The sequence below is a fragment of the Chaetodon auriga genome, chromosome 19 (assembly GCF_051107435.1).
Source record: "Chaetodon auriga isolate fChaAug3 chromosome 19, fChaAug3.hap1, whole genome shotgun sequence".
NCBI classification, from domain to species: Eukaryota; Metazoa; Chordata; class Actinopteri; order Chaetodontiformes; family Chaetodontidae; genus Chaetodon; species Chaetodon auriga.
In genome coordinates this window covers 13,244,697-13,265,737 of record NC_135092.1, presented here as the reverse complement: position 1 = coordinate 13,265,737, position 21,041 = coordinate 13,244,697, and the positions used below count along the sequence as shown (strand labels likewise).

At 44.1% G+C, this 21,041-nt stretch overlaps 2 protein-coding genes across 4 annotated transcripts in view; one reads left to right on the top strand and one right to left on the bottom strand.

The window, feature by feature from the left end:
* unc5cb (unc-5 netrin receptor Cb) overlaps positions 1 to 16,235 on the top strand; it is a 110,237-nt gene extending 94,002 nt beyond the window's left edge. For all 3 annotated transcript variants that reach the window (XM_076757960.1, XM_076757959.1, XM_076757958.1), the window contains 9 exons: positions 1,794 to 1,985; positions 3,601 to 3,963; positions 6,648 to 6,735; positions 6,896 to 7,067; positions 10,628 to 10,861; positions 11,587 to 11,736; positions 11,897 to 12,061; positions 12,809 to 12,987; positions 14,262 to 16,235. In XM_076757960.1, coding sequence (XP_076614075.1) covers positions 1,794 to 1,985; positions 3,601 to 3,963; positions 6,648 to 6,735; positions 6,896 to 7,067; positions 10,628 to 10,861; positions 11,587 to 11,736; positions 11,897 to 12,061; positions 12,809 to 12,987; positions 14,262 to 14,421 — 1,703 coding nt within the window. In that variant the 3' untranslated portion in view covers positions 14,422 to 16,235. The remainder of the gene's footprint in view (positions 1 to 1,793; positions 1,986 to 3,600; positions 3,964 to 6,647; positions 6,736 to 6,895; positions 7,068 to 10,627; positions 10,862 to 11,586; positions 11,737 to 11,896; positions 12,062 to 12,808; positions 12,988 to 14,261) is intronic.
* An 88-nt stretch (positions 16,236 to 16,323) lies between these two features.
* The window catches only part of bmpr1bb (bone morphogenetic protein receptor, type IBb), a 50,151-nt gene continuing 45,433 nt past the window's right edge, over positions 16,324 to 21,041 (bottom strand). The window contains exons 8-14 of the mRNA XM_076758679.1: positions 19,616 to 19,712; positions 19,390 to 19,534; positions 18,694 to 18,886; positions 18,289 to 18,586; positions 18,012 to 18,187; positions 17,783 to 17,913; positions 16,324 to 17,407 (exon numbers count right to left, since the gene is read on the bottom strand). Of these exons, the coding sequence (XP_076614794.1) occupies positions 17,282 to 17,407; positions 17,783 to 17,913; positions 18,012 to 18,187; positions 18,289 to 18,586; positions 18,694 to 18,886; positions 19,390 to 19,534; positions 19,616 to 19,712 (1,166 nt within the window). The 3' untranslated portion in view covers positions 16,324 to 17,281. The remainder of the gene's footprint in view (positions 17,408 to 17,782; positions 17,914 to 18,011; positions 18,188 to 18,288; positions 18,587 to 18,693; positions 18,887 to 19,389; positions 19,535 to 19,615; positions 19,713 to 21,041) is intronic.

The following is a 21,041-nucleotide window of genomic DNA, read 5'->3' as shown; positions in this document are numbered from 1 at the left end:
CTTGACACTCCTCTTTAATGTGATGTCTCAGTTAAGGCTGAATAGAGAGGGCCAGGCCACATATGTCCTTCCTGGGTGCTGAGGGAAATAAAGTCTTTGAAATAACTACAGCATTTGAATGTGGCCATTCAGTACATCTAAAGAAATGAACTACTTTTTCTTTCAATCACTGTGCTTATACTGTGAGCGAAAGGGAATGGCCTGGTGAAGGTCAGACCCCATTTCCTTTCAATTTCAGACTGACTACATGTTGAATGTGCTTACCTGTGTAATTCGATTTAAAAAACCTATTTATCCATATAGATATAAACATCAAGTTATAGCTAGAGAAAAAGAAGGGAAGTACTTTTACTCCTGCAGGCCAAAGATGTGATTAAAAACACACAACTTGTGGCCTTCAGTCATCACAAAAGCGCTCCCTTCCTCTCGCTTTTCTTTCCTTCGCCTTTCTCCTCCTTTGTGGGGGAGAACACAAGAGACACAGATTGAGTGCCATCTGTATCCCTGAAACACATGAGGCTAATTTACACAATTCCTCAGCCATCATGCATGCCCTGAAAGTGCCGCGTATGGCTCTGTGGCTGATGCTGCCATCTGCTGGTGCTGAGTCTGCCCCATTTGCATACTCAAATGATCTCAAAAGCAGCCAATTCTCTCTCATCAAAATAACTTCATCCTCTCATAAATAAGAATGCGTCCACATGCTTTGGTCTTTGACTTCTTCTAGAGCCCCCCTGACATGTACAGTGCATATTCAAATGTTGCAACAATGCACACATGCAGGCTCGCACACGCCTTCTGGCATTTCGCTACCTCAACAGAAGAGCTTCTCCCCATATGTCATCTTGGTGACAGTGAAGGACATTCTTTACCAAACACTACAGAGAGTTCAGACTGTCAGTAGGCATCCATTAAAAGGTCTGATCTGTAATGCGTGCCTGTCTGAGTCTGCGTTTCTAACAGCCACTATATCCATGCCAGGCCTACTAATCACAGAGGTTTCTCCAGCTGGAAAGTGGACAGAAAGACTCTGGGAGGGAGACAGAGATGAAAGACAATTTGAGAAATGCAAGCTATGTCTAGATCTTATCGTCACTGTGTAAGAACAAAGACAGAGACAGACTCTGAACTCCAACACAGCACGGTAATTTGAAGATGAAAACATCTATATCTCCGTCTTCAGAACTTTTGATCTCGCTTCTGAGCCTGCTTGTTAGGACAGTGTGTCATTGGGTTGCACTGGAGCAGCTGTCCCTATTAATTGTGCCCTTGTGCCTAGAGTTTATCATCATTATCTTTGTTTTCTTAGTTTCTTATTATCTTTATGATGCATGGTATACAACCCTCGCTCACCCAATATGTCTTCATAAAAGAGTTATTAATCTGTGACTTTGTGAAAGTCCCAGTGTTGTGCGTCGCTCTCACCACTCTACGGTGCAGTACGTGCATCATTATCCCCTCTCGCGTTTGACAATTAAGAGCGTCCTATATTATTTCATCAACACTCAGACTATTTACTGCAGCGGACCAGCATTAACCACAATAAAAAAAAGACAAGAGATATAACTGTACGCATTTATTTCCCAGTAGGTGGTTATTAATATCCGGCTCAATCTTAAACCAGGATATTAGTCTGCTGATAATGGCTTCATCACAACTCCTGCATATTGAGAATGAAAGCTTAACAGTATTGATGTGAACTTATGAGGTCTTAAAAGACTATTTTTCTCTCTGTCTTTTGTCTTTCTTCCCCAACCTCCCCCCTCCTCCTCCTCCTCCTCCTCCTCCCCCAGTGGCCCCCAGTACAGATGATGTAGCTCTGTATGTGGGTATTGTCATAGCGGTGATCATGTGCCTGGTCATATCTGTCGTCGTGGCGCTCTTCATCTACAGGAAGAACCACCGTGACTTTGACTCCGACATCATTGATACCTCCGCCCTTAATGGAGGCTTCCAGCCAGTCAGCATCAAGACGGCCCGCAAAGGTGAGGCACAGGATATGTGTTTGTTTTTGTGTGCGTCTGCGTGCATGATTTATGTGGTGTTTTCACGCATTATTCCCTGTCTTTTGCATCGCCTACAGACACCAAAATGGAACTTTTAGCATCATCTTACTTGAAGAAACTTGGAGCCCTTTTGTTCATTTAACAAAACCAAGTTTATGTTAAACAAAGTTTTAAAAAGTCAAGCAGACACACAAGAACTTTGCCACCTTAAGAATATTTTATGGTGCAAAGTAAATCAGTAAATATCAACTGATACATACATAAGTCCTAACTTTTGGTACTTACAGTTGTGTACACCCTGTTACAAACACATTCCAGGTGGTGCCAAAAAAAAGTATTGAGGTTTAATACCCTGCCTTACATGACACACCTGTGCTGTCAGGCATCGGGAATTGCTTGCATTAGCAACCCATAGCATTAACCTGGTGAGATATGTTTGACTCAGCGGCTCTCTGCGCACACGTGTGTTCGTGACGATGTGAATGTAAATGTGCCATTTTGACTGCGGATGAGCAGCGAGCTTGTGAGAGAAATACAGACAGCAGACAGCATGTTTGTGCGGGCGAGGTGATGAAACTATTAAGATGCTTGTCGTTGTGATGGGAGGCCAAACTATGCCCCTTCATTAAGGCATAATAAGGCCAGGCTGCATGTCGCATATTAAGCTGTAATTAGATTTGGACTGGTGACGCAGGACTTAAAAGTAAGACCGCAGGGATGAGGACAGGTGGCAGTGAGCTGGACAAAAAGGCAACAGGGAAACAGACAGATCAGAGTAATCGTGTTGTAAATAGTCAGTTGGAGGTTTTGGGAACAGGAGAGAGGAAAACTGGGACAAGAGAAAACAACAGAAACAGACAGCACGGACAGGAAAATAAGATTTAAAATACTGTACAATTCAGAAGGATAGATGCCACAAATAATTGCTTGGGCTGCCCACCTTGTATTCAGATCTAAATGTGCTATTTCTGTCAGTTTCCTCATCAATGTGGGACTTAATTGAATCATAGATATCTGCTAATCCAACATCAAGCCAATGAAAAGAAAGCATGTGCAAGCAACAGGCACAGGCATGTAGGTTATTAGTGTTTAGATAGCATCATTAATAATAACACAAGCTCTGCTACTACTAATATTACTGTACACAGTTGTAGAACTACCACTAAACAAGTATTTGTTCCAGCCGTCAAGTTTGGCAACTTTCCCCGACTCATATCATATATGAAGTTTGCGTTTGGAGGCAGTGAGCTCACGCTGCCATCGCTCCACCCACTCACCCAGCTACTGGACATTCATCGTCGTACCTACCGGGTAAACTGAGTGTTAGCGATGCCATCTGTTACTCATGAATCACAGCTGCGCCTTTAACGTCTCTGACTGAGTAATGTTTCTTGGTGGTGAAGTGGACTTCTCTAATGAGTGAAAAAGGAATGAATAAAGACGGACTGCAGCCTTGATGATTGCTGCCAACGCTTCATTTCCTCGTGGTTATTTTGGTTTCAAGTTTCCGGTTCTCCACATTCACAGTTGATAATGATCGCAGTACTTCTCTTGAGGCTCTGCTTTACTGATGTCACACTCTTTTCTTTTCCAGCTGATCTCCTAACAGCGCCCCCTGACCTGACCTCAGCAGCCGCCATGTACCGCGGCCCCGTCTACGCCCTCCATGATGTGGCTGACAAAATCCCCATGACCAATTCCCCTCTGCTGGACCCCCTTCCCAACCTGAAGATTAAGGTGTACAACTCCTCTGGCTTAGTGACTCCACAGGATGACCTGGGAGGAGAATTTTCCTCTAAACTGTCACCTAAGCTGCCGCACTGCCTCTTAGACAACAGTGACAGCACGATGGGCCGGCGCACACAGACCCAGACGTTGCTCCGCACCAGGGATCCATCCTGCACCGCGCTGGGCTCCTTCAGCTCCCAGGGGGGACATCTCATCGTGCCCAACTCAGGTACTGTACCGAACAATGGGAAGGAAGTGCTTTCACATGTGTGTTTTGATGTGTGATTCAGTGCATATTGATATTTTTAACGAGGCAAAATCTGTTGCATATTTAAAAATATGCAAAGAGAGACGTAGCATCACAAAGGAATAATTAGTTCTGATTCATGAGAGAGAGAGAGAGAGAGAGACGCTAATTCCAGCAAATTCTGTCATAGTTCATCTTAAAACACATTTGCTGTCTTTTGTCTGTTTTGATTGGAGCTGCATGTTTTCATTTACCCATTGGCACTCCTTTCAGCTGCTTAGTGAGCTCTCCTTTGTGTGTATGTGACTGTGTGTGTGCACGTGTGTGTGTAGTGAAAAGAAAAACTCTCCTGACATAGAGAAGAGATCATCCATCAGCTCTTCTTTCACTCTTCATTTATTCATGATAAGGTGTTGATGATGTTCTCAGCCCCAAATCTTACCCTTAAAGATCCCATGAAATGAGCAGTTGAAACTCCAGACTGTGTCTTAGCAGGGCGCAGTAGCTTCCCAGCGTCTCTGCTGGCTGCCTAGCGACCCTATGGTGATGACAAGCCTCCAGGAAGTCGCCTCACCGGCGAAGAAATCGTCCACCGCAAAACTGCAATTTATCATTTTTCCGTTTTTTTTCTTCTACTGATTAAACAAACGAGATGTAGCATGTTAATTAGTGAGCTTTGGAGATGCTGGTAGACAGATTTTGTTGCCTTCAGGCAGAGCCAGGCTAACTGTTTCCACCTGTTCTTTATGCTAAGCTAAGCTAACCGCCTGCTGGCTGTAGCTTCATGCTTAGTGGACCGACATGAAAGTCATATCCATCTTCTCACCAGCTCCCTGGAAGAAGGCAAATAAAACCGGATTTCCCCAAAAACTATCTCTTCAAGGTTGCTCCCTCACTGACCCTCTTCAACAGGAAATACAGCTCATTAAGGAAGCAATGCTACCACTGCATGGAGCTTTAAAGTGAAACTCCACTGGAACAGAGAACATTCGTAAAGGGATTTGTGTGCCTTTAGTGTCACATTTTTGGCCTGGAAAACAAATCAAGCTGCTACAATTAAGACAAGTTATTGCTAATCTGTGACACACTAAATAAAGTCACTTTACAGACATCTCCATCAGTCAATAAATAAGGGAGATGTGGAAATATTAGAGCTCACCAGGCTGCTCATTACACATGAAAGGAAATACAGTATAAATTGTGTTCTAGGCGTACGAGATCTGAGCTGCCTCTGTCATACCCCACCATCTTTACCAGGATAACCTTCACACACACAGACGTGACTTTGAAATAATATGCTCAACCATATGTAACCTGTCAGTGCACTGACTGCACACAGTGTGACGGGGGTTGATGGATACCTAAGGTGCGCTGGAGGAACTGATGCGGAGGTGTTCTGTTTCAGGCCGCTTACATTAGCCGCGCTGTCCTCACTTCAAACACATGCGGGCTGTTTGTAACATGCCACAGATGCATGTTGACAGGCTTAGGCAAACTAGCAGAGACATTAAAGGATACACCGACTTCTCAAGTTTCTTAAGTTTTTCTTTTTTCGTTTTGATTCCTGTAAAAATGTTCTCAGCTGCTGCTTGCGCTCAGCCACCTCATCATGTTACATAGGCAAAGGGAGAGGAAAGAGCACATTTGATATTTGATCTGTGCGTGTGTCTGGGTAATGAAATAGTTTGTGGCACTGTCAGTGTGGCTGTTTGGTATTTTGCATCTTAAAATGCATTTCCCATCTCTTTGAAGCTTTGCTGTGAGGGAGAGTGGCAGTGTGCGAGACGTCCCCGTGGCAGAGTTGTGATTGCCTTCCTAGCTATCAAGAGAAGCTGTCTGTCACCTTTTGAAAAGTTCAGTACAAGGACATGGGAAATCAATGAGCTATCTGAGAAACCCCCTCCAGAGAGAGAGAGGGAGAAAGAGAGAGAGAGAGAGTGTGTGTGTGTGTGTGTGTGTGTGTGTGTGTGTGTGTGTGTGTGTGTGTGTGTGTGTGTGTGAGAGAGAGAGAGAGAAAGTGTGTGTTTGCATGAGGGAATGCGTGGGGTGGGGTCCTAAAAAACACATCGGACAGGACATCATATCAAATCAATCTGAGATGGAAAAATGTAAATCATGCTGGCTGCAGCAATATGAGGGTGTTATGAAGAGGAGAGAGATCATTGATTTTAGAAATGAAATGTCACATCATTTCCTGATGCCATAGTTTTTGCACGTAAGCCTGAGAGGAATTGCGATTATTACTATGCTAAGAAAAATAATTATCATGATTCACTAGGGCTTCAACTGCTCTTTACTTATGTAGTAGTGACAGTAATGCATTAAGATATATCCATTACAAGTAAAATGGTTAATATTTTAATTTTATATGTAAAAGGCAGAGCATTACAGACCTTAATTTCCATCTATACTGTATGTCAGAGTGGGTTTGTAGCTGAGATTCATCATATACACATGTGTTTTGAATATTCAGAGGTTTTGGTTTTTATGCTGGTCTGAGGTCTGTTCTCACTGACTTTCCACTCAACAGCAGAAACACAATGGTGACACACATTGACAGCACAGATAGTTATAAAGACTCCTCTGTTCTACCTGACAGCTCACAACTCTTACATATGCCTGTTTGTTTGCTTGTTTGTTTGTTTGTTTGTTTGTCTGCTCTCCAGGGGTGAGTCTGCTCGTTCCAGCAGGGGCCATTCCTCAGGGCAGAGTGTACGAGATGTATGTGACGGTTCAGAGGAAGGACAACATGAGGTATGCGGTGCCGCCTGCCACATCAATGGCCCAGAGCTGTGTTTACCCCTGTCAGCTCCGCCGTGTCACCAATACGCCGCGGCTGCTGTCACATCGCCACTAAACAGCATGTGTGTGTTTGTCCGTGTGTGTGTGTGTGCTTTTCTCTGTGCACCTCCAGGCCCTCTGTGGATGATGGCCAAACAGTGCTGGGCCCTGTGGTGAGCTGCGGGCCCCCCGGGGCCTTGTTGACTCGACCGGTCATCATCACCATGCACCACTGTGCCGTGTGTGACGGCCAACAGGATTGGCTGATCCAGCTCAAGAACCACTCGCAGCAGAACCAGTGGGAGGTGAGATACGGGATGCGTGACAAATGACCCCAACGTCTGTTACCGTGGTCAAGTTTGAAAACACGCCTCTGAAAGCCACGTGAAGTATTTAAATGATGTTTGCCACCTAAGATAATACTCACAGACGAGCTATCCGTTAAATAATCCCTCCTGCATTTGTTTGGTTGAAAATTCTGCTCGGCAAAGATCAAAGGGGAGAGATACTGTGAAAAACAAACTGATGAAATGGCATGGGATGGTAGAGAGCAGGGAGGAGGTGAAGGAGATCAACGTCCTCCTGTTTCTGCAGCTCCGCACTGAGAGCGAGCCCCTGTTGCAGCCAGGTGCTGAAATAGTAAACCTCTGATAGCAGGAAACAGGCTGGGACTGTTTTTCCCCAGACTGTTTTCTTGTACCTTCATGAATTCCTATTTTTGATTTTGTGTGCCATTGTGTGTATGTGTGTGTGTGTGTGTGTGTGTGTGTGTGTGTGTGTGTGTGTGTGTGTGTGTGTGTGTGTGTACACGTGTGTGTACACGTGTGTGTCTCTGCTGTGTTTGTGAGTTTGGGAGCCCCCGTGCCTGCGAGCTCCATCATTAACAGAGCTGATGATGATAAGTTGGGTTGCTGAGGGCAGCAGGGTGAGCTCTACCTATCCCCCTCTCTCCTCCTATACCTCACTTTCCCTCTGTATGTCACACACACGCACACACACATAAACACTCCAATTACCACAAAGAGATCATTTGTAGAGAAACAACGCTTCCACCCTCTTCACAAAAACCGCTGTAAACCTGTTAGAAGTGGTCCAGTTGTCATCTCTCTCCCCAAAAATCTCTATCTACACCTCAGATAATAACACCACTGACCTTGTTGCAGGTGGTTATTTGTGTTGTTTTCTTACCTGTCAAGTGAGCACTTCTGGGTAAGTTTTCCTTCCATGTGTTTTTAATGGACTCTTAGAGGTCTGAGTGTGCTGAGACCTTTTCAAAAAGCAAAGCGTGAGGATTTGTCTAGCAGCAGGGCCGACCAAGGCGAGCAGAATGAACAGCAGGAGAAAGGGAATAGAGTACGCAGAAATGTTTCTATGTCATGGGCATTTGGATTTTGTCTATATTTGCTATTGCTATCTGATGCCGGAGCACTAGTTGCAGTCTAGGCAGACATAGTGTACGGGCCAGTCACATATTGAAAATCCACCCACTTAGCAACGGCCGATATCCAATATATGTCCCTTTGTCAGCTCATCATCGAGCAGTGGCTGGAATAATATCATTTTCAGGAAGTCTTTGCACAATCTCCACTGCCGATGTGATGATATGACTTATGGAGCAGAAAGAAAGTGCCAGACTGGGCCCACATGCCTGTGTGACATTGATGAATTACTTGGGGGCAGCCAATAAAGCTCAATGTAAACTGAGTATAACTATTGATCAAAGAAGAAATCTTCAGTCAGATGTTCTGGGGGACAAAGTGGGTGTGTGTGTCTGTGTGGGCGTGTGTATGTGAATATGTATAAGAGCAGTAATGCACTGTTTTATATCCTCTGTGTGTGTGTGTGTGTGTGTGTGTGTGTGTGTGTGTGTGTGTGTGTGTGTGTGTGTGTGTGTGTGTGTGTGTGTTGGATGGGGGGTGGTTTTGCTCCCCAGAGGTGACTGCGTGCTTATTATTGATTACATCTCTGACCTGTCAGGAATGCAGATGGTAATATCGAAGGTAACGGCAGCTTCCTTTATGTAAGCTTCATTTCCGACTGAGGCCAGTCATACTGCATATGTGAAATATTGCTTGATATGACATGCTCTGTCAAGATGTGTATTCATCACTGCAGTAGAAACAGGAGAGATGAGCTCCTCTAGAAAGAATATTTCCTAGATTTATATATATATATATATATATATATATATGTGTGTGTGTGTGTGTGTGTGTGTGTGTATGGTACATACATATATATATGGAAAGAAAGAGAGAGAGAGAGAGAGAGGGAGCGAGCGAGCGAGCGAGCGCGTCTACAATTGGCATCCAGTATGTCGCACCCCTCCCCTGTCGAAGCACACACTCGTGCACACACAGTGTCACTGAGAAAACATGCTGTTGTGATGATGATGAAGACAGCAGGTCATATAATGAGGAACATGTGGGGCTTTCTGCATCAGTAACTCTCATGCAAAGATTTATCCTCCCATGCTTCTGAATAAAAAAAAGAGAAAAACTCAAAGGGCTCTCAGAGAGCACAGACCCCCACCAAGGCCAATACTTTTCTATGATATGCAAATCTGCAAGCGCAACCACTGTAGTATACTATATATGTCTGGATGTATTTCCAAAGCTATTAGTATTTCACATAGAATCGTACCAGTTTTCCCATGAAACCACTGTCAGTGAGTGCTTACTCCTACACCTCTGCTGGTTTTTAAGATGCATGGCAAAAATAATTAGTGTGTCTTCCCATGATTCAAATCCAAAATTCAATGGCTTCTGCCTTGGCCCATGCTATAAGCTTGCACCAAGTTTCATGAAAATTGGGTGAGTGCTGTTTCCATAATCCTGCTGACAAACAGACAAACTTAACCGAAAGCATAACCTTCTTGGTGGAGGTAAAAATCCCTGCTGATGGTGTCAAAAATTAGTGAATAAATTATGCTATGTGAATATGCGTGTGTTTGCATATTTGATTGTTTGTGCCTGCACACACATGTATGAAGCAAAAGCCTACTTTTCCACTGTGTGTTCTAATTATCCCCCAATAAGGATCCCCAGCGCCTTCCCCCAGGAGCAGTTAAAGAGTCTAATGATCAGCCATAATACTGCTGTTAAACGGCCTAGCTCACAATAAAATACTGTAATTCCTCTTCTGTCTCTCATGATAGGCTGAATTAATGCCAATGTGCTGCTCACAGGAGTGTTTGGATTAGATGGAGGAAGACACAGAGAGAGAAAGACAGCAAGATCAAGAGAGATCAAGAGAGAGGGTGAAAGATGGAGAGAGAGAGAGAGAGAGAGAGAGCCACATAAGCGTCCTCAGACTAGACAGTCTTAATGAAAGAGAAATATGTCCTGTCATTAGTGCTATTACAGGGGTCAGCTGCAAATGGTCTGGATACTCACTCTTCCATTACCTCACACACATAATAGCAAGGTGTCAGACATTAGTAATACACACTTGCTAAGTGCAATATCTAAAGGACACGGCTTATGTGATGACCCTTGATTGTACCTTTCCCTTTAAAATGACATTTAAATTCAGTTTAGGTTCAATTAAACCAAACCGAAATGTTCTGGAATTAAATGAACAAATATATTTAGAACAAAACTAGATCGTCCAGTTCTTCACGTGTCTGCTTCAAATTCAGTTTCCAAAGTTTTCCAAATGAAAACATAAAAGGATCCTAACAGTAGGTGGGACTGAGCCTCAGTGACGGTATTAGAAATGTTAATCATGTCTTCTTTTGTTCTCTTTTTTTTCCCTCCTGTTAATGGTATTTTTCCAACTGCCGAGGCTACCGCGTTTTTTTTTTTTTTTTTAGCCTATTATCTCCCACACTTGTGTCACTTTTCCTCTCTTCCTGTCCTCCCCGTAGGATGTGGTGGTGGTAGGAGAAGAAAATTTCACCACGCCGTGCTACATCCAAATGGATGACGAGGCCTGCCACATCCTGACAGAGACGCTGGGCACCTACTGCCTCGTGGGCCAATCTCTCAGCGCTGCAACCATCAAGCGCCTCAAACTAGCCATTTTTGGCCCCGTCACCTGCCCTGCCATGGAGTATCACATCAGAGTCTACTGCCTGGATGACACACAGGACGCTCTCAAGGTAAATCCGCAGCAGGTTGCACGTGTGCTCCCATTCTTTTGCCTGCAAAAGGTTACTGTATGTGGCAGAAATTAAATGTGTTCGCAGGCATTAATGATGTTTGTGAGTGTGTCACTTTGGCTGAATTGTTAATGTGTATGTGTGTGTGGGCATAGCCAGCAGATGAGATGTGGGTGGCGGGATGATAAATCTTTGTGTTGGTGTGTCACAATACTGTTGCTGCTCCTAAAAAGATGTAGCTGCTGCCCCAACACAAAATAAGCCACATTTATCCCCCGACTCTGCTGTTGTCTCCTTCTGTTTAATACCTCCATCTACCTACATGGAGGGAAGATAAGGGGGGATTATTATACCGAGCAGGGATATTAAATACGGTTATTAAGTTTGGGAATGGGTAATGAGAAGTGATAGTGATCCTGCAGCAAGGACACTGAAGTTGGTTTCAGATGGCAGGTCCAGATCCAGGTTCATAAAGCCCCGGGGGAGAGTGATGAATGTGCTATAAAAAAAAACATTTCATTTGTAAATGTACATGAGAGCATTTGCAAGAAACTGCTGAAGCAAACAGGATATAACAACAGTTTACTGCAGCACAAAAGTAGACAAACTTGTTTTGAGGTCAGCACGCATGGTTGTACACACTGAACAAGTGTGTGTGTGTGTGTGTGTGTGTGTGTGTGTGTGTGTGTGTGTGTGTGTGTGGGTGTGGGTGTGTGCGTATTCAGGAAGTCCTACAGATGGAGAAGCAAATGGGTGGGAAGCTGCTGGACGAACCAAAGACTCTCAACTTTAAAGACAGCACCCACAACCTGAGACTCTCCATCCACGATGTCCCCAACACGTTGTGGAAGAGCAAACTTCTAGCCAAGTACCAGGTAAACTGCTCGTTGAGAGAGAGAGAGAGAGAGAGAGAGAGAGAGAGAGAGAGAGAGAGAGAGAGAGAGAGAGAGAGAGAGAGAGAGAGAGAGTGAGAGTGAGTAAACAATTTCACCTCACAGCTGACTAAATCTTGCACCCCTCTTCATCTCTCTGCAGGAGCTTTCCTTCCAGCAGGTGTGGTGCGGTTCACAGCGGAACCTCCACTGCTGCTTCACTCTGGAGCGGTTCTCTGCCAGCACTGTGGACCTGGCCTGTAAGATATGTGTGCGCCAAGTGGAGGGAGAAGGGCAGATATTTCAGCTGGACACCACACTGTCAGAGGTAGGGTCAGTTCTTCCATGAATGTAGCCTAAACTCTTCCATTTCATTTAGAACAGCTTAAAAGATCTTTAGAGATCAGTCCGACTTTTGACCCCTCTTGTCTTCTGAAGTTTTGCATGCATAGATAATGCAATTCCTCCACCACTTTGTGCTCCTTATCTCTCTGTTGTGTGGGAGCTTGAATGAGATTACCTTTTCTCCCATGATCTTCCGGCTTTTTGCGATGTTCACAAAGACTGCCAGGATGGAAGACAGGGAGTCTTGACCCTGTGGCCCTCATATAGTCCTGCCTATGACAGGCCAGAGGGGGAATAATCACCCTCTAGTCGTGCTGCACTTGCTTTACAAAGGCCATCTGGCCAGGAGAATAGAGCTTGAGGGATGGAGGAGCACACAGGCTTTTGTGCTCCGTAATGAGATGAATTACAGTACATGCAGTGCAAAGCTGTGTCTCTGCCTGGCCTCGGCTCATTTGTCTCCAGGTCTTGCTCTGATTTTCGTAGCCAGACTTGCAGCACTTAATCCTCCAGATGCAATATATTTTAAAATCACTCAGCATGCATCCATAAATGGGTGGCAATAAAATGAAGAATTTCCACTTTTTATACAACCCAGAAATGGGAATTTTCTGTGCTACAAATCCATTTGAGCTACATTATGTTTGGTTTTGTGAGATGGTGTTCAATTATGTGCATGTGACAGTTTCTCTCTCTCTCTCTCTCTCTCTGTCTCTCTGTCTTCCTGCAGGATTCCCAGAGTATTGACACGTCTCTGCTGGACCCCGCCAGTAACATCACCACACTGGTGGGGCCCAACGCCTTCCGCATCCCCGTCTCCATCCGACAGAAGTTGTGTGGCAGCCTGGATGCGCCGCAGACCAGGGGAAATGACTGGAGGATGTTGGCCCACAAACTTAACCTTGACAGGTGGGTGGAGGAACAGGGTTGTCTGAGAGAGACAAGGAGTGAGATGGTGACTCAGATTTAGGCCCTTAGTGGTGACAGTCAGCAGGAACAGGCTGTCATCAGGCTTTGCCCACTTTGTTCAGGGAAAATGAAAGAGATGCAGGAGTAAGAGCGGCATGTTTCAGAAATGAGCATAAACACACTATTCTTCAAAAAGTTGTTGATGTGCAGTTTTAGCTGGCATCTGTAGATAACAATTCTGTTTTTGTTTGATTTTGATTGTTCTGTGGGAATGCGAGTCACTTCGATAAGCATCTGTTGAATTGAGATTAATTGAGCCGAACTGAACTGAGACAGACAGACAGAGAAACAAAGATAGAAGCAGCTGCTCTTTTCAAAACGTCACCCATGTGTCTTTGATAGTCTTGTGGGTGTGCGCGATGGAGGTGTGTGTCCATTTATAAGGTCCCAGCTCAGCGGGGCGGCCTTATCACAGGCAGCAGCTGCAGATTGACGAGACCACTGACAGAGTGTGGCGTGAAGGAAGGAGCGTGCAGGGGAGAGACCTGAACCAACCTCTTTCACAGCCCACAGTGATGACACATACAGAACAGTGGTGTATACGTGGGGCGCATTGGTTTTAATTTCAAATGAAAATCCAGGAAAGTATGAGCGTTTGTTTCGAATATCAAAAAGCGAGTGGGAAACGGATTAAAACAAGAAACATCAATGTGAAAAACAGGATTTTAAAAATGTCCTTTCCAGCACAGATGCCCCAAAAGTTAACCTTTTTTTTAACTGACTTAAAAGGGACTCTGGTGTGTAATCAGCAGCTCATTTGCATATCCCCCCCCACTTTTCTCTTAATTTCTTAGGAAGTACAATGTTTTCTGCGCTGTGCTTGTCGCAAGAGAACTTCATTTATTACAAACTCCAAAACGTAGCCTCGTCTTGCAGCAGGAATCATGAAATCCAGATGGAAGTCAGTTTTGGCTCCTTTAAAAAAAATGATTCCAAACAAAGGAAAGCGATCATTGCTTCTCAAATAGCGAACACATGCTGGCATGCCTATACATCAGTGCTCATAAACACATTACGCTACGTGTTTATGTAAACAAGTGGAAAAAGACTGAAATGTTTGCTGTAGCTAAAAACTGTTGAAATCATTTTTCAAACCATGTCAGCACACCAGCCAAGTCCTGTCCTCTGATTCAAGCGAACTCATTCATCTCCGTTAACAATTCACCTCCCTTTCTTCCCCGTCCCTCTCTGTTCCGTCGCAATCACTCATGCAGGTATCTTAACTACTTTGCCACCAAATCCAGTCCTACGGGGGTGATCCTGGACTTGTGGGAGGCCCAGCATTTTCCTGACGGCAACCTCAGTCGCCTGGCCCAGGTACTGGAGGAGATGGGACGCCATGACAGCCTTGTTCCTGCAGTGACTGAACACTGACATCTGCCCACCGGGGAGTGCGACAATCCAGGGAGGAAGAAGACGTGAAAAAAAATAAATAAATAAGAAAATAAGAGAGGCGAACGCCCCAGAAGCAGGAGAGTCATTTGGCGTCACAATGACAAATGCACGCACACACTTGCAGATAGCTGCGTGTGTGTGCGCACTCAGAAGCAAAGATGATAGAAACAGCGAGGTCTACTCAGCCATGACCCAGTTCAACATTGGCAACAAAGGGTGTAACAACTTGGAGGGTAAACAAGAATCTCTGCCAGTCATTTCTCCCTGGCTGTTCCTCTCTCTCTCTCTCTCTCTCTCTCTCTCTCTCTCTCTCTCTCTCTCTCTCTCTCTCTCTCTCTCTCTCTCTCTCTCCCCCTCTGGTACAACAACTTGATATTTTTGGCTCTGGTTTCCTGGGAAACAGCTGTCCGGTTATTTGGATGGACTGTGCGGATATGAGCATGGCCTTGCCATAGACAACAGGGCGAGTAGTGAGACACCATCAGAGGTCAAAGGATCAACGGAGCAAGGCTCGGATCAGAGGAAGCATCTCTCACTCTCCAAAATCAGCCTCCATAGCCACTCCATGGACGAGTATGTGTTCTGTGATAACGTAGTATTTAATAATATGCCTATTTATACATATCTTTTGTTTTTTTTTGCATTTTACGCTGCCTGTTAAGGAGTACTTTGCAGTGTCCTCGCATTTTTTTTTTGTTTCATCTTTCATTATGTTTGACTGTATCAGAGCACCTCCTGGTGGACTTTCGCTGTAATGACTCATCCTGTCAGCCACATTTTCATGTACAGAAGGAAATCAATGATGTAATCATTTGACAGTTTTAGATGTGTTGTCTTAACTACTATTAGTACTTTTTATTCATGCTATGTATAATTATTGTTTTTCAATTATGTGCGCTTATTTTACATTATTTTTTAAGTTTTGAAAATATTTTTGATAAGTTGCATTGGGTATAATTTTTTTAAACTCTTTTTCTCGTTTTTTAATAGGTCATTTAATTGGTCTGTTACCTCTAAATGGAGGTTGATCAGGACCATTTTCCCCAAACTGAATAAAGTTCATGACTGATGATGATTTGTATGTTGTTCAAGATGATATCATCTACATTAAAGAGACCAGGCAGAGAGACGTAGATAGAAAAGGGAGTCAAATACGTATATTTTTCTAGGACCAATGCAACTGAATAAAACTGCTTTTTACCAAATAATTGACATACAGTGTATGAGCTTAAATTTAAGACAGAAGAGTGATGACGGAGACATCCAATGCCATTTCAAACAGTGTCATTCCCTGTGTTCAGAGCTGAAAGACTCCTTCATCTGTGATTTTGGAGAACGGAGATTTTCACTCAGACTTCTGTGTTTGTACATTAACGGCAGGCGCCATCAATGTTACGACGACACTGACTCTGTGCATAAAAAATTAGCGATAGTTGTAAATGCAACATTCCGTTGATGCAGCAGCACTTGTGACTGTTCAAGTGTTCTTGGTTGGTTCTTGATTCTTTTTTGTTTTCGTATGGCAGTTGTCCCAGTTTTTCGTAAAGCCGTCTATGCAAACTTTGCATCTTTCTGAAACAATCTTTACATTCTCAGTGGGCTAGCCTTTGCATTCCCTAGTTGTTCTTCAGCTTCATGATTATTATTGTGTATAGTGAGAATGTAGCCTGTCTGTTTCTGGCACTCACAATGTTCCTCGCAACTGCTTGCATTTCATCTGTCAAGTTATTGTACAAAGTGTAAGAAAGAATTTTTAAGACTAATAATAAATTATATTTATATGCAACATTGAACGCGGAGCACGAGGATCTTATTTGTTTGAACTGTGAGATTGATAACGCGAATCTTACAGCAGTGTTCGACATAAATAGACAAACCTTTGAGACACATAGTTTTAATGTGGGAATGTTTTCCAGATCCACTCATGCACTCTCATTAATCACATATGTACAGATTAAATAAGGCACATGCCATAGTGGTAGAGTGGACGGGACTTATTCTGTACACAGATAAATCATCAAGAACACATTTTAACATCCAGCAAGGCAATAACTTTCAATAGACTTCAGCTATGTACAAATGGAGTGTGAGAGGAGACAGTGAGGGAGAGCAAGGTCTCGCTCCGAAGGCCTGAAGGACAAACAAAACTGGTGTTCACCCAGAGGACATCTTTTAATATTGAAATAAAATGTACATAGAAATATATAGAAAAATCTGTTTGTGCTGGACGTGTTTTTTAATTACTTTAGTCTCACTCTGCTTTGTTCTGCAATAATAATAATAATAATAATAATAATAATAATAGTCATTGACATTGAGGTCAGCGAGCATGAATTAGATATTTCTTTGGATGGATGACGTCACTATGGATGGAGTTAGCAGTCAAAAAGAAACATGAAGGCAGCTGCGACAGTACAAAAGACTGCACGTAGAATACTGCTGTATGGCTTTAGAAGGGCAGAGCAGGAGCTTCCTCTGTTTACAGCAGATCAGAGGGATTTTAGTCCTCCTCTCCCGCAAGGGTCCCTGTCCGCCGGCCCACCTGGACACTCAGGACCCGACAACCGCTCAGCTTTCACAGAAAGCACAGCCTCAACACTGAGGCAGAGGTGGCTCAGACAATGGGAGGGCAGATCTCCTCTGACGTGATAAATCTTTTCACCTCTCATTACTCCGGCTCCCCGTCGACCATTATCTCTATCACTCATCCCTGCTGTCAGTTTCCTTTGTCCTATCATTCACAGTCTCTATTTCTTCCCTTTCTTCTGTTGGCCAGTGTAAGTGGCGCCATGCCAGTGGCGGTGACAAGTCTCCGCTGAGAAAGCGTCTCTCATGACTGTCACAGTTTGATGTCTTGGGACTCTAACATCTTCGCCAGGGTCTTCTTCACTCTCAGGGCTGTGAGGCGAGAGGCCGGGTTGTGAGCCCAGCACTCCGACATCAGTTTTCCCATCTGCCGTAGACACTGAAGACACACGCACATACGCATGAGAATACAACAAAACTATTTATAAGGGGTGAAAAATGGGTTTATTAATAATTGGTTGTCAGTCATTTTTGACTCTGCAACACTGAGCTTTGCAGGTTTTGAAAATCCCATTTGGCCGATATGAATCCTCTGGCATAACCGATCTGTAATTAATCAGGAAGAATTTTTTAACCACATTTCTAGCTATAACTGCACACCTAATGGATTTTTATCATGTGAAAAGCCCATGACTCATGACTCATTCATGACATCACACGCTGACAGATTTTGGCAACCCCAGGTGTTCTTTTCAGCAGCTTATTACTGCTCTATGAAAAAGAGAGTGGTATCGAATAAAAGCATGTAAAATACCTCGTCGCTGCTCCAGCGATTTGCAAATGAAGGTCTTTGTTTCTTCATGCAGACGACTTCTCTCATGTCTTCATAGGAAGGATCAGTGGGCACAAGGTCGTGGTAGGGCAGCTGATACTCCTCCACGATACCTTCAGGAAAAAATAAGTTGGAATCAGTTGAATTAAGAAAACATCAAAATATGTAGAGATCATGCTTGAATTTAAAACAACAAATGTTTTTTCCTGACCTCCAGAGATGCAACGTCGGGCCATCTCCCAGACGATGAGGCCAAAACTATACATGTCGGCCATTATAAAAGACTGGAAGTAGCTCCTGTTCAGGGTCTCATCCAGCACTTCAGGCGGCATGTAGCGCTTTGTACCGACTCGTAGGTTGGGAGGGATATCCACCTCATTGGTGTCACTGAGACAGGGAGGAGGAACAGAAAAAGATAAAGATGTTCAGGATTATTCCCACATACTCCCAAACTGTATTTAGACGAGCGTTCAAAATGCACATACTACCTGTTAAACTTGACAGCAAGTCCAAGGTCTGCTATACAGCACGATCCGTTCTTTTTTACCAAGATGTTTTTGCTCTTCAGGTCTCTGTGCGCAATGGCTGGTTTGCCCTGTGTGCCATAAATCTCAGTGTGCAGGTGACAGAGGCCTGATATGGAGGAGTAGGCCAGCTTCAGCAGGGCCTTGACGTCTAAGGTGTTGGACTTAAGGTAGTCATATAACGATCCATTCTCGTGGTAGTCTGTGATCAGGTAGAGCTGAGTCCAGGAGCCGGTTCCTTTAATATCTGCCGCTATGAATCCTGAGGGTTGGAAAAAAGGATGAGAGGAATGAGAAATGTGTATGCAGACGGAAAATAACAAACAATTTTCAGTCTTATTTCTTCACACTCCATTTATATGACCTTACCCAGTATATTGTCATGTCTCATCAGGAAGGTCTGATATATTTCGGTCTCTCTGAACCAGCTTTCTTCCTCCGTGGTGAAGAAGACTTTAACAGCCACTCTCTCGCCTCTCCATTTGCCCATCCAGACCTCTCCATATCGCCCTTTTCCAATCTGCTTAACCATCTGAATCTGCTTGGCGATAGTGCGCTGCACCTGGATACAGGTTATTGTACAAAATGTGGGATTTTGCGAGCCAGTTCCCTTTTTTTAACATCTTAATTGAAGTACAGATAATTGGAACAGCATTATTACAATCACTTCTTAACTTATCAAATTAAGTTTCTTTTTACTATGAGCTGTACTACCATGGAAGGTATTCACGCATTATGTGGGCCTTCTGTCTTTATGTGCAAAATAACAGTTAGGTGATTTAGTATTATTGTTTAAGTGCTTCCAAGGGAATCATATTTTGTTATTGCTTTACAAAATTTGTGATGCAGAGAGTTTACTGCACTCACAATCAATGTGATTATTGTCACGGTATTTTGCATGTCTTTGGCATATAGCAATATATATTTGTACTTCAAAAAATATTAATATCTATAGCATGAAACATGTCACCAAGCCAGAGGTGACAGCATGAGACAATGCAGTAATTTCTCACTGTTCTACGAGGGCTGAGCTTGAGAAGGTCATGTGCATTGATTTTCTCTTACCAGTAGAGGGAGTCCTGACCCAGAGCCAGACCCGATGCTGCGGGAATGTTCTATCAGGTCCTTCAGGGACTCCCCTGGGGGGATGTAGGTCTCTTCCTGCTCCAGATCGATACTGTAGCGCGGTCGCGACTCCTGGCGCTTATATCTGCCACAGAAAGGTGACGCAGTGTTTACTAACTGCATGCCTGGAAGTGTGAATTTGTACATGAGACTTCAGGTTTCGTACCTGAAGTAGCAGAAGACGAGGATGAGGCCGAGGATGATACTGCAGACTGTGATTGAAATGAAGAGAGCCATGTACTGGATACTGCTGTCAACATAATCTAAACAAAAGGGAAGATGTATTCATATCATTTTCAGGCCATTTTTTAGTATTTCACCACACTTAAATGTGAACAATCACGTTCTAAGTGAGACAGAAAGTCCATAAAATTACAACTGATGGATAAGCTGTACCAGTCATTTGTTCATTGTTATCTCCTCAGACATCTTTCTAATTTTCATTGGCAGGGACAAGCTCCTTTTCCCCCTTCCTCCCTCTAACCCTCCCCTGCGCCCCCTTCTCCCAGCGTGTGATCGATCACATCCCCTTCCTGAATCCCACAGATCAGCTGTCACTCTGACATCGCTACAGAAGCCCCAGAGGCTTAAAGCAGCTCTGGGGCTCTTGCCTTTCTGCTGTGCTCCTGCCACTCAAGACACACACAAACACAGACGCATGAACACATCGGATACTTCATGGTATGCACAGAACCACGCGTGCACACACACACAGTATGGAGTAGTGGATAAAGAGAAACTGCTTGAACAGCAAAGTGTCCGATGATCTCTGTGCAAGTTCAGGAGTTAAAGGATACCTGCCGCTTTAGGGAAGGCAAATTATGACCAAAACTCTGTGTTATAAACATCCTTGACCGTTTACAGGCTGACCTCCTGGTTCAACATTGACTATAATTATAACAGTAACTCTTATTTGGGGATCATTATCAACATTTCAGGTGCACTCACTTTCAGTTTTACCCCTAAAAAGAGCTCTTTCAATGTTTTGGCTAATCCGTTAGCTTGTTTATAACTCATCTGATTGCCTGACAGCTTTTTTCTTGCCCCGTCTGACTTTGTTGCAGCAATGTTGCCACACTCTCAGATCTCAGTGATTACTTTGGCCGTTACAGTGTTATCATAGCTGACAGAAATGACGGCCAAAACGCTGAAAAAAAGAAAAAGAAAAAACAGAATTATCCTTTATTTCTTTCCAACTGACTTGACAAATCGGCTTGTCACTGTTTGCTTGAAGGTCAAAACGAAGTGTGTGAGGCCGTGTAAAAGCGCGAGTTTTGTGTGACAGACGCAGGGAGTGAGAGAAGAGAGTGTGTGTGCGTGTGTGTGTGTGTGTGTGTGTGTGTGTGTGTGTGTGTGTTGCGGAGTAGCAGATGGACAGATATCTCGCATCCGTCCTCAGGCAAGAAACTCAAGCAGGCCCTGGGGAGAGGCTGTCCTTTTCATTAGAGGGTGAGAGAACAAGCCAAGGCTGCAGGCTCTGTTTCACCTGCCTCTCTCTTTGACTCTCTCCCCCCCCCGCCCACCCCCCACCCCCGACCCCCCGATGGCCCCCCCTCCCCTCGCTGGGAGCAGTGAGTGCCACTTCACTCCAG